Genomic DNA, 12,606 nt, shown 5'->3' with positions numbered 1-12,606 from the left:
CAGGCAACCCTTGCCTTCCTCTTGGATCCACCTCCCACCCAGTCGCAGTGCCTGTAAGTTCTGGAGTGTGGAGAAGGGCGTTAAGAGGAGGAAAGGAAGGAAGAAGGGAAAGGAAAGGAAGTTGATGTGGATGGAGAACAGGGGAATAGAAATGTTTAAAGAAAGTAGGAAAAGGGAAGGATAAGGAAGAGGAAAGGGAATGGAAAGGGAGGAACAAACAGGAGGGAGGAGATGATAAAAAAGAGAAAAAGAAAAAGGGAAAGGGACAATCAAGAGAAAGACCAAAGAGGGAAAGGCAGAGAAAGGAAAGGAAGACTATATGGAGGAAGAGGAGATGGAGATGGAGAAGACAGGAGCAGGGAATGACAAGGGGGAGAGGAGGCAAGGGGGAAGGATGCAGAAGAGATGAAGAAACCAAGATGTTTGAGAGGAATGGAGGAAGAATTAAAGACAAAGGAGGGAAAAGGGAGAGGAAACATGAAAAGAATAGGAAATAGAAATCAGGGCTGAAGGACAAAGAGAATGTATTATTCTCTGAGTAATTCTTTCTGGACTTTTTGTCCCTCTTCCAAATTCCATCCTGGTGAAAAGAGAGAGAGAACCCTGTAGGGCCTATGAGTTTTTCTCTTCTGGAATAGGGTCAAAGAAAAGACCTAAAGGGAAAGATAGTTTGGGGTCAGTTCCAGTGCACTCCTTCCACCAGTCTAAGGAAGCTGTCACCTGTGCCCTCTCCATGGTTCTGGTCAGGGACCATAACCTTAACAGCACTCAGCTGGGCTGGAAGTATTTCTGAGACATGGGGAAACCTATTGGGGAGTCACACAAGTCATCTTTTCATTACTTCTCTTCTCTCAAACTTCATTTTCTCTCTAAGTTTTTCCTACTTTCTTTCTCTTTGTCCTGGATCTGACTAAAGATAAAGAAGTAAGCTTATTTGACTGAAAGAGCCCAGAGGTCCTGGCTCTAATCCCAGCTGTATTACTAACTTGCCATGAGACTTTGAGTAAATCATTGGGCCTCAGTTTCTTCCTCTGTCAATGAGGTTAATACTGTCCACCTTGATTGCCTTACTGAGTATTAGTGCTAAGAGAATGTAGTAGCATATATGGAAGTGCTTAGATAGGAGAGTGGTTGCCTCAATGGTAATAATATTGTACTATTTATACCCCACCGAGTTTTTGTCACAACAAAGTCAAATCACTGAAACACTGAGATCTAGCTTCCTTTTACCTTTCATTACAATAAGTTCTATTAATATTGCAAATTAAGAAATGCCAAAACCCATGAGGGAAGTGGAGAGAGAGAAAAACAGACAAGGAGACAGAGGCAGACAGAGACAAAAAGAGACAGAAAAAGAGAGACAGAGATAGGGGAAAAAAAGAAAGAAACAGGAAGGAAAGAAGGAGGGGAGAGAGACACAGAGAGAGAGAGGAACAGAAAGACAGACAGAGACAGACAGGCAAAAACAGAGAGAGAGAGAAAGAGAGACCAAGAGACAAAGGTGGGAAGGAAAGGAAGAAAGAAACAGGAAGGAAAGAAAGAAAGGAAGGAGGAAGAGAGAGGGAGAATAGTCTCTATCTTCCCATTTAATCTTGTGAGTAGGGATTGGCTTATTCACCCTTTTTGTATCCCTGGCACACATTGCCTTGAATACATTAGGTGCTCAATGAAGGTTTTTTGAATGATTGTAATGGAAAGAATACCGGACTCAGTCAGAAAATTTGTTTTTCAGCCCATCTTTACCACTTATCTGAATCGGAATCTCAATTTCCTCAGTCTTAGAGTCATTACCCAATTCTGAAACCCCATGTTGCTGTTTACCAACTGTGTGGCTTTGGATGAGTCACTTTACCACTCTAGATCTTAGTTTACTTCCCTGCAAAGTGATGGGGGCAGGGAGGATGAATAATCTCTAAGTAGCCATTTGGTCTAAACCCAGTGGTCCCTCCTTTGAAACCAACCTCTCCCTCCTTCCTTCAGGAACTGGGTGAGAAGGTTCTTTTTCCTTACCTTGTGGGCAAGGCCTGGCTCCCTCTGGCTGCCCTCCTCTTCCTCTTCTGAGGATTTCTGCTCCTCATCAGACGTGACATCCTCTGTGGGCACCGCTGAGACCATGCAGACCTTGTGTGGCTCGGTGTAGGCGCTGCAAGCAGACAAAGGGAGATGGGTAGAGAGGGATGAGAATCACACGAGGACAATATCAGATCTGCTCCTTATTACATGGGATCATGACTATCCCTTTAAAACATTGCTGGCAATCTGAGTTCCCGGAAGCTGGAGGAGGCAATGAGAAGGGAGGGAAGAGGGGTGTTCACCAAATCCTTTTCAACTGCAGGAAAATTAAATGGGCTGGCTTTGGATGGAAGGCCAGGAAGGCCTTGAGGGACAGGGGGTGGAGAGGCACTTGTCACCAAAGCACAGAGGTTGCTCCAGACTCATGCCAAGGTCTTGACTATTTCCTTTTGAGAGAAGCAGAGAAATGGACAGAGTAAAAGATTACAGGTCATCAAATCTGGGTTCAAATCTCACTTCTGCTGCTCCATCCCTGTGTGTTTGGCCATCACACACACACACATCACTTTTCTAAACTTGAGTTTACTGAAGGTAAATTGAGAGGGTTGGACTAAGAAATCTTTAAAATATTCTCTAGATCAGAATCATATGTGTCTCTCTCAGGGCTCTCATTAGTTCTTGTGAGTTCAATCATCATCTCTCTTTGTAGATGACTCCCATATCAACAATCAACATGTTTAACCCCGCCCCCATAAAAGATCTATATCTGGATATTCTATTGGCATCTCAACCTCAACATGTTTAAAATTGAGCTAGGTATTTTCTTTTTTTTATCTTTTTTCTTTTTTTAAATTTAAATTTAATTTAATTTTTTCTCCTAGTTACAGGCAAAAACCCAGTTTCAGCATTCACTTCTAAACCATTGAGTTCTAAATTCTCTTCCTTCCTTCCATCCTATTCCCAAAGCAAGTTACTTGATAGAGATTAAAAATGTATAGTTTTGAAAAACATTACTGCAATAGTCATGTTGTAAAAGTAAATATAACCTCTCCTAAAAAACAGAGAGAAACCTCAAAAAAATAAAGTGGAAAAAAGTGTGCTTCAATCTGTATTCAGACACCATTAGCTCTGTCTTTGAGATGATATGATAAAGCATTCTTTATATATATATATATATATATTATATTACTACATATATACTATATATATACATATATAATATATATATACTAATATATATATATATATATATATATATATATATATATATATATATATATTACATTTCCCATTGCATCTCTGAACTGAATCCCCTCTAAGGCCCATTTTTGAGAATTTAAATCCCTTCACAATTCAGTCATCCATTTCAGACTGATCACAAACTAGCCCCCCTCATCAACTCTATGATCTAGCCAAATAGTCACTCAATGCATATCATAATGATGCAGTTAGGTGGCTTAGTAGATAGAATATTGCCCTTGAAGTCAGGAAGTTGTTGTTCAATGGTTTCAGTCATATCTGAACCTCTTTGGGGGTTTTCTTGGTAAATATATTGGAGTGGTTTGCCACTCCTTCTCCAGACTATTTTACAGATGGGGAAACTGAGGCAAAGACAGTTAGGTGACTTGACCAGGGTCACACAGCTAAGATGCATTTGAATACAGATCTTCCTGATTCTGGGCCTGGCTATCTATTCCCTGCACTTAGCAGGGGTATGAGTACACTTAGAAAGATATGAGTACAGGGTTTTATTATATAAAGTACTTTGTAAACTGTGTATTTAAAACACTGAAATGTCCGCTATTCTTAGATTGGGTCTTGGGAGACCTTGGATATGCTACTGGTCTTTACAGCTACTTACATGGTCATTGTAGTAGTGTTTTTCATGTTCAAAGAAGATCATGTCACATATATGATGACATTCCTTGCACATTATGTTTATTATAGTGAGAGGACTCTGTGCAAAGACAACCTTTTCACAACCTCTTCCAGAACTCTTTCTCCCTATGGCCTGCTTTGTTAGGAATAGGACTTCTGGTGATGACTGGAAGCTGTGGGAGTCCTTGGTCTTGTATTTCCTTCCCATGTGACAAATGTCAGAAGGTCTAGGTTTCTTCATTTATAAAATGAAGAGGCTGGACCTTGAAGGTTCCTTCCAGTTTGGACTTTTTAAAGATGTGACCCTGTGTCACAATTCTGCTTGGGTGGGTCCTCAAAACTTCCCAGGGAATTTATCTTCTCTTCTCAGGAGGCCCCTGATCTTCATTTCCTATGGGGTCTTTCTTTCTCCACTTAGAGGAGATAGACAGATTCCTTTGAAATCATGGGAGAGCATGTAGAAAGGAAGCTTCCTGAAGAAGAATTTTAAGTAAAAATTAATTGCATGTATTCTGTGTCTTTTTAAGTCAACAAATGATTTAGGTTTATGTGTTCCTAAGAAGAGTTAGATGAGCTATGATTTGAGGTCATGGGCAATCATCTCATAGACAAATCAGTTCAAGGACATGTGTTTTCCTCCAGGTGTTGTTCTCCAGTCTAGATGATTTATGATGGGCAGGGTCTCCTCTATTTCCAAGGGATGATTACACCTTATTAAGAATCAGAATGTTAAATAGGGAGTATGAGTGTACAAGGATCTAAGGGCAAAGCAGAAAAGATACCAGATTGTAGTCAGGAAATCTGGGTTTCAGTCATAAATTTCCCACCAACCTGCTGAGGATTTCCGGAGTCAAAAATTTCTATCATCTAGTGGCTAACCTTCCAGAGTGGAGCCTTGCTAATGTAGGATGGTCCTTGAACAAGGATAGCCAGAGTCTTTTTAGTTCTGTAGAATCCTAGAGAATAGATTTAGAACTGAAAGGGATCTTTGAGGTCACCGAGTCCACTCATTAATTTCACACAAGTCAGACATAAGGAATGGTCCAAGGAGTTGAATGATTCCCAAATCACTGATTTAGGGGTCCTCTAAGTCAATTCTCATTTATAGATGATGAGGTCATAATCCCAGGGTTTAAAATCTTGTCCAAGGTTTTACTTGGTAGCACGCATCAGAGGTGAAATGTGAACTCAGATCTTTTAACTCCAGAGCCAATGCTCTTTCCAATGTATGCAAGGGATGACATATATATCTATTCCTTTGGGAGACAGATTGGAGACTATATAGAATGTTGCCTGTATCCTTTCCCACGCATTGGGTCAATTTAGCTGAACTTGTTTTTCTTTCTTTATTATAAGAGAGGGATCATCAGTAGGGCCAAGGTATGTATCTTCCTGAGTTGAAATCCATCCTCAGACACTTACTAGCTGGGTCACCTTAGGCAAATCACTCCACCCTGTTTGCCTCAGTTTCTTGTGCTATAAAATGATTTGGAGAAGAAAATGGTAAACCATTCTAGTATCCTTGACAGTAAAACCCCAAATAAGGTCACAAAGAATCAGACATGACTGAAATAACTGAACAACAACAACAAAATGAGGGAATTGTATAAGAATGGCTCTAAAGTCCTTTTTTGGCTCCAGATCTATGATCTCATGGTTATAGTATTAATTTATAACAGAGCTGATTCACTCAAGGACATGGACCAGCTTAGATTTCTGGTAGCGGGGGCAATCTTTCAAATCACTTCTAAGCTAATAAAACTCTTCGTGATGTCTCCTCTATCTGTTCCTTCTCTCCCTCCTCTCCATTACTACTTCCTATTCCTAGGCTGTCGGTACTCCCACCGGACTATTACAAAAGTCTTCTAATCGATCTGTCTGCTTCCAGTCTCTTCCCTGCCAACTCATCCTAGGTACAAATGAATGTTCCTTAAACATTGATTTCATTATGTTACTCCCTTGGGTCTCAGTTTCCTTATCTGTAAAACAAAGTTGCTTGCCTACATGATCTCCTAGGGCCTTTCTAATTTAAGTGTGAGAGGATCTACTTCTCTTTATTTAATGATGACCCCAAGCATCCTCTTCCTCTTCCCTTCCCAGAGCTACTTTTATGGACTTAAAAATCTCAGTGGTTAGTATACACTATTAATGAAGTTAGGACCATGGCTGAATGAGTTAGCTTTTGTTTTCTTTCCTTTAGCCACAAGCTGATTCCCTAACCATAGCCACAGAATGCATGGTAAGGGACAGAGATCTAGACTTAGGGCTACAGGATGTGAGTCCAAATCCCAGGTTCTGTTACTTACTATCTGTGTGATTATGGGAAAGTCACTCAACATTTTTGGTCTTAGTTTCTACACTTGTAAAATGAAAGAGATGAACTAGCTGACCTCTCAGGACCTTTCTTATTCTAAGAAAGTGATCTTTGGATTCTGGTTGGAAAAAGGGATGGTGAAGAGATGAGATATTCAACAAGATAATATTGATGGGGAGGTGAGAGGGAAAGTTTTAGAGTACAAAGCATTATTGGGGAAGGTCATACAATGGGGAACATCCTAAGGGAGATGTTAAAGAGGGAAGAATGATGACAGTAAGAGGAATGGGCAACTGCCAAAGGCAAGCTCCATTTGGTTGAAAATTTCACCTGTTGACTTGAAGAGAAACTGTGGAGAGTAATAATGTCCTGAGAGATAGGGCAACTGGAATCTGGTCTCAACTTTGCCAATAACCTAGGTCACCTGGACAAGGAAACTAATTTCTCCACCTCAGGGTCCTTGACTATAAATTAAGGGATTGGATTAAATTAGAGGTTCTTAACCTTGTTTATATCATGGGCCCCTTTTGGCAGTATGGTGAAACCTATGGACTTCTTTTCAGAATAAGGTTTAAAATGCATATAATAAAACATAGAAGAGTAATAGAAAGAAATTAATTACATTTAAATAGTTATATAATCCCACACAAGTTCACAGACCCCAGGTTAAGGATACCTGCCCATCTCTAATGACCCTTCCAGTTCTAATATCCTATGAATGTTTAAGGCAGGATCTTATATTTAGAAGCCACATATACTGTTATGTCCCTGGGCACCTATATACCTTGTGAATTGTCCAGGACAAGCTGTCTCTCCTTCAACCTTGACCAGGGAGCTTCATCTTTGCCAGGTGCCCCCCCCCTTGCTCTGGTTTGATCACTCTTCTGGGCTGCAAAGCTAGTTCCTTTGGGTGCACTCAATCCTAGGCAGGCTGTGTTAGGGTAGAGAACAGAGGAGGACCAAATGAGCATCTGGAGGCAGTGCTGCTTGTGAACCAGCAGAATGTGGTGTTTTGGAACGGATGAGGTCAATGTTCCTGACCTCTGCTGAGGGCATAGTGAAAATTGTCCATTTCGGAATGATGGAGCACCCCCAAGTCCAACCCAGGGTCATCGAGGAAGCTCCAAGTGTCCCCTTGGGAAATGTTCTAGCTACTTCAAGGACAGATATGATGCCCTCTGGAGAAAATGAATTAAACCTTGTTTGAGGGCAGATGGAATGACCTGTCAAGGGAACAGGTACTAGCAGGATTTCAAATCTGGGGGAAAAGTAGAGGCATTTCTTGATGGGGCAAACATCCACCCACAAATTCCAGAAACATTCTTACCCTAAGTTTGACCACAGACTGAGCCCTAATCCTAATCATAGATTGACTTCTAACCCTGATCATAGATGGACTCTCCAACCTTGACTATCAATTGAGTCTCATCCTGGCCTCAGATTGAGCTTTAACTCTGATCACAGAATGATACCGATCTTCCTGGGTAGCAAGGTAAAGTAGAAAGAATTCAGGATTTGATATCACTGGATTCTGCCACCAGTTGGATGTTGAGAAATTGTATATATTTTTTAGGTGCCAGTCTCCCTATCAGTAAAATGAAGACTCAATGACCTCATAGGTACCATTTTGCTCAAAGTCTGTGATCCCGGAAGATATGTTATCACGTTCCCTGATACTTGAGATCAAATCAAGATGATGGGGATCTTTTCCCTGAGGAGATGTCCTAGCTTAGGAGCAGTCTCACTGGTTGGGATCGCCAGGACAGAACCGCTTACTCAGCAAAACTTAAAAACTCTCATCAGCAAGCTGCTGGCCCTGCAGCTTCATTAACTGGCTTAGCAAGTCTCTCCCTCTTCCTCCCAGACCAGCTTGACTGCAATTTGTAACTGTTTGTCTCAAAAGACAGAGAATTCAGCTCCATTCACTCCCCTAAAGATAAATGGCTGCATTAGTTCATGTAGAAACACATTAAAATTTGGCAAGAGTGCCACAACGTGTTACTGTGATAATTGTGATGGATAGAGTGGTTAAAAGCTGCTAACGTGGCTCAGGTCACCCCTATCCATCTTCCTGCTTCCCCTGGCTTTCAAAGTCTTACCTGGCCAAGAGGCATCAGGTCATGCCAACCCTATGAAAGGTTTGGAGACACTGAACATAGATGGGCATCCATGAAAGCCACCATAGATCGTATCATCCCATGACAAAGTGGTAGAGTTTGCCCTGGCACTCTCCCAGCTCCCCTTTCTTTACTCATTTTCCCTTCTGAGGCACTTCATTCTATTTAAACTTGCTCTTTGTTGTGCTCAGTCCTTTATATCATAGTGTGAACAAGAAGCTGATTTCCCTTTCCCTAAGTCATTGGTATTTCTAGAATCTTCCCTAATTTGGAAACAAAAACTTTGTCCTCTATGAAATTTTACTTTAGGGACAAATAACCTGCTGGGTGGAGGGGATTTTCAAGAAACTTTATTGGCACTTCTAAAGCCATACTCATAAGTGATAATCTACTATGATATAGGAGAACGTTTCTTGGTCTCAAGGCCAGAGACGTTTTCTTCTCTATAAGATCAGAGAATTGAACTACATCAGGAGTTCCTAACCCGGGGTCCACTGAAATAGATTTCAGGGAAGAGGTACAAATCTGGCCTCAGATACTTACTAGCTTTGTGAAGTCACTTTACCCTGTTTGCCTCAGTTTCCTCATCTGTTAAATGAATTGAAAAAAGATGGCAAACCACTTCAAGATCTTTGTCAAGAAAATCGCAAATGGGGTTATGAAAAGTTGGGCATGACTGAAATGATTGATCAATAACATATTTAATCATTCTTCCCATAACATCTTAATTTTTACTAACCTCTAATTGAAATTTGGCATTTCCTTCAATTATTTAAAAGCATGATGCTGAGAAGGGGTTTGTGGGCTTCACCAGATTGCCAAGTGAAGGCTTGGTTGAAGTGTTGGTCTTATTCAAGAAGTGGCTGTTACATCCATAAACCCTCATCACAACAGAGTCCTTTATTATTTGTATGCGTAGCCATTATGAGACAAAATACATAGAATTTAAAACTGGAAGAACCTTTAGCGGTCAAGCCTTGACAAGATAGCCCCTCAGGGACTTTTCAGTTCTGAAATTCTATAGTTCTTCTTCATTTACTTAGGAAGCCAGTCCCCAAAAAACTTCTCTCTAGAGTTCTAGAAGATTAAAAGCTAGAAATTACTTTAGCAATCACCTACTTCAAATGAGGAAACTGAATCTCAGGGAAATTCAGGGCCTTGGATCAAAGTCTATAGGGAGAAGTGGTATTGGGATTCAGATCTTGCATTCTTGTGTTCTGTTAAACTATTTTAACATATGATGCATAATTATACGCATAATTATATACAAATATACATACATAATATATACACACACACACATATATATATATATATACACACACACACACACACACACACACACACACACACACACAGATTATAAAGGACTCTGTTTTGATGAGAGTTTATGGATGTAACCCAATCACTAAATCCTAAACAAGACCAACAAGCCTTGACTGGGCATGCCATGAACGCCATATATTCACACTGGAAGGCTAGTCAATCCCCCCCCCCCCCATGCTTATAGAGGACTTTGGATTCATTATTCTCATTGCAGTTCTTGGGACCAGAGTTGTCAAGCCTATAACCCTTGTCTGACTCTCAGAGAAAGACTTAAATAACTGTGAAGAGGCTGAGGAGGCCCAAGTCCCAAGACCTTAAGATACTGGGAATTCCTCTGGGGTTCTTGGTTTTTCTAGAAAAGATACCTTTACCACAGCATATAGACAGGAGGGAGAATGATTGAGATTGATGAAAATATTTTCTACACTCTTCAGGAAGAATATAGGAGAAAAAATCAATGGATTCACAGTCAAATTTTGCTGTTCAGTCATTATTCAGTTATGTCAGACTTTTTGTGACCCTCATTTGGGGTTTGCTTGGCAAAGATACTAGAGCACTTTTCCATTTCCTTCTCCAAATCATTTTACAGATGAGGGAAACTAAGGTATACAGGATTAAGTCACTTGTCTAGGGTCACACAACTAGTGTCTGAGGTTCAATTGGAACCCAGGTCTTCCAGACTCCAGGTCTAGCACTTTACCTAGTTGTCCAGAGCCAAAATGCTTGGGTTTAAATCCAAGCCATGGTAATTCCATTGACCTTTTTTTTCTTTCTTTTTTTTTTTGCAAGGCAAACGGGGTTGTGGCTTTTGCCCAAGCTCACACAGCTAGATAATCATTGTGTCTGAGACCAGATTTGAACCCAGGTACTCCTAACTCCAGGGCCAGTGTTTTATCCACTGTGTCACCTAGCCGCCCCTCTATTGACCTTTCTAGGCCTCATATCTTTAACCTGAAAAAAATAAAGGGTCATTTTCAGTTCTTCATTTCACAACTGAAGTTCAAAAATGGAAAATTATTTGCCTTCACAGACTCTTCTAGATCCAAATCCAGGGTTCTGTCCAACATGCCAGGCTACTGGGTTCCTTATCAAGAGTAGCCTACTGAAAGTTAGTTCGGTCTTTAAACATCTCCCTCAACTGTTTCATGCATTTTTAATCTTCTCCAATGACCTCTGTGGGATATGAAACAAATGAGCCTCTCAGAGGAAGGGATGATTCCAAAGCCATGGAAAGCTTCTGCTTGGGAACTGTAACAATGTCATGGTCATGCCAAGTGATTCCTCTTTACCTCCTAATTCTCAGGCGGCTTGTGACAGAGAAGAACAGTACTTAGCCCATCAATTTTCAAAGTTATGGTCAATGGCTGAAAGACTGGAAAGAAAGCCAAGCAACAAGATAGTTTTGAAAGGTTCAGGATTATTTTATCAACTTTAGAAAAGCAAACTATCCATAAAAGAAAACTCCAGACCAGGGTCAGTGATAAAGAACGAAACTCTCACATATAATTGAACCCTTCCTGTGGATTAGGAGTGTGACCTCACTGTGATCCTGTTGACCCTTTCCCATTTTTCCAGTTTCCTTAGGAATTCATTCATCCATCCATTCATCTATCCATTCACAGAATCTCAGAGCCAGAAGGGACCTCAGGGCAATCTTTCCTCTACAATATAGTCGACAAATGGTCATGTAGCTCTTACTCAAAGCTCTTTAGAGAGGAGGAAGCTGTTACCATCTAAGTCAGCCCATTCTTTTTTTTTTATTTCTTCATTTCATTACAGAATACTTTTTTCTATGTGTATATATATGTGTGTATGAATGTAATAAAACACGTTTTCCTTTTTCCCAAGGAAATTATAATCTATGAGAAGAGATAAGATGTGTCTAGAGGTAAGTAGGATAGGAGATGAAGGGTAATTAGCATGATGAAAGCTTTCTGAGTGCTCAGATGACAGAGGGAGGGAGATAAGACTTTCAGGTGGAGGTGATAGAGGAGGGCTCCATGGAAGCAGTGACATTTGAGCTGAATCTTGGAGGATGAGTTGGATTTCTACAGGTAACCATGGAGAGAGGAAAAGGCAAAGATCATTCCATGGTAGGATCAGCCAGGGCAAGTCCTGATGCAATCTGTGCCATTATGTTCTGTCCAGGAATGCTCCATACATCACTATAAGGCTCCTAGCTAATTAATTAACATACTAGATGATATTTCTCTTCTCAAGGTAAGGTTCACTCATCATATCATCCTTTTAAGGGCTATAATCAAAACAATTTCCAACAATTAGTCCTTCAATTAATGAGTCAACAACATTTATAGAGAGCTTTAATTGATATACATATAATATATATTTTACTTACACTTATTTATATATTTGCATATTTATTTATATGATCTCATTTGCTCCTTACAACAATTTTGTGAAACAGCTACTATTATTGGGCCATTTTACAGTTAAAGAAACTGAGGCTGAGAGAGGTTAAGTGATTAAGAAGTTAAGTATAGACAGGAGGTAAATTGAAGCACATTTTTGTTGTTGTTGTTGCTTCAGCCAGACCCTTGCTGAGAGAAAAAGCACTCATCAGTTAAATAAGCAAATTATTAGGAAGAAAAGTGTCAGCAAAGGTTACACCGGCTGCTTTAACGATTTGGACAGTTAGGTGGCAGCAATGCTACTGGATTTGGGATGAAGAAGATGAGTTTGAATCCTGCCTCAGATCTTTATGAGTTGTATGACCCTGGACAAATGATTAAAGGCTCTCTGCTTCAGTTTCCTCATCTATAAAATGGGAATTTTATAGCAACTCCCTCCCAGGGTTGTGAAGACCAAATGAAACAATTTATGCAAAGTTCTTTGCAAAACCTTCATAAATGCTAGCGGTTACTATTATTAAATATTAATTTATATATCATGTATAATGAATGTATAATTATACAGTAATTCTATTACTGTATTATTATT

The 12,606-nt window shown here is 40.1% G+C and overlaps 1 protein-coding gene and 1 long non-coding RNA gene across 3 annotated transcripts in view; one reads left to right on the top strand and one right to left on the bottom strand.

Annotated features, from left to right (window-relative positions):
* The window catches only part of FGD5 (FYVE, RhoGEF and PH domain containing 5), a 171,091-nt gene that overhangs the window by 77,020 nt on the left and 81,465 nt on the right, over positions 1 to 12,606 (bottom strand). For both annotated transcript variants that reach the window (XM_074198480.1, XM_074198481.1), the window contains exon 3: positions 2,011 to 2,143. In XM_074198480.1, coding sequence (XP_074054581.1) covers positions 2,011 to 2,143 — 133 coding nt within the window. The remainder of the gene's footprint in view (positions 1 to 2,010; positions 2,144 to 12,606) is intronic.
* Positions 1 to 12,606, top strand: part of LOC141496220 (uncharacterized) — a 71,645-nt gene that overhangs the window by 52,480 nt on the left and 6,559 nt on the right. The window contains exon 2 of the long non-coding RNA XR_012470983.1: positions 11,497 to 11,536. This is a non-coding gene — a long non-coding RNA (uncharacterized LOC141496220). The remainder of the gene's footprint in view (positions 1 to 11,496; positions 11,537 to 12,606) is intronic.

The sequence above is a fragment of the Macrotis lagotis genome, chromosome 8 (genome assembly GCF_037893015.1).
Source record: "Macrotis lagotis isolate mMagLag1 chromosome 8, bilby.v1.9.chrom.fasta, whole genome shotgun sequence".
NCBI lineage: Eukaryota > Metazoa > Chordata > Mammalia > Peramelemorphia > Peramelidae > Macrotis > Macrotis lagotis.
The sequence above is the reverse complement of the archived record's forward strand: the minus strand, read 5'-3'. Positions and strand labels throughout refer to the sequence as shown.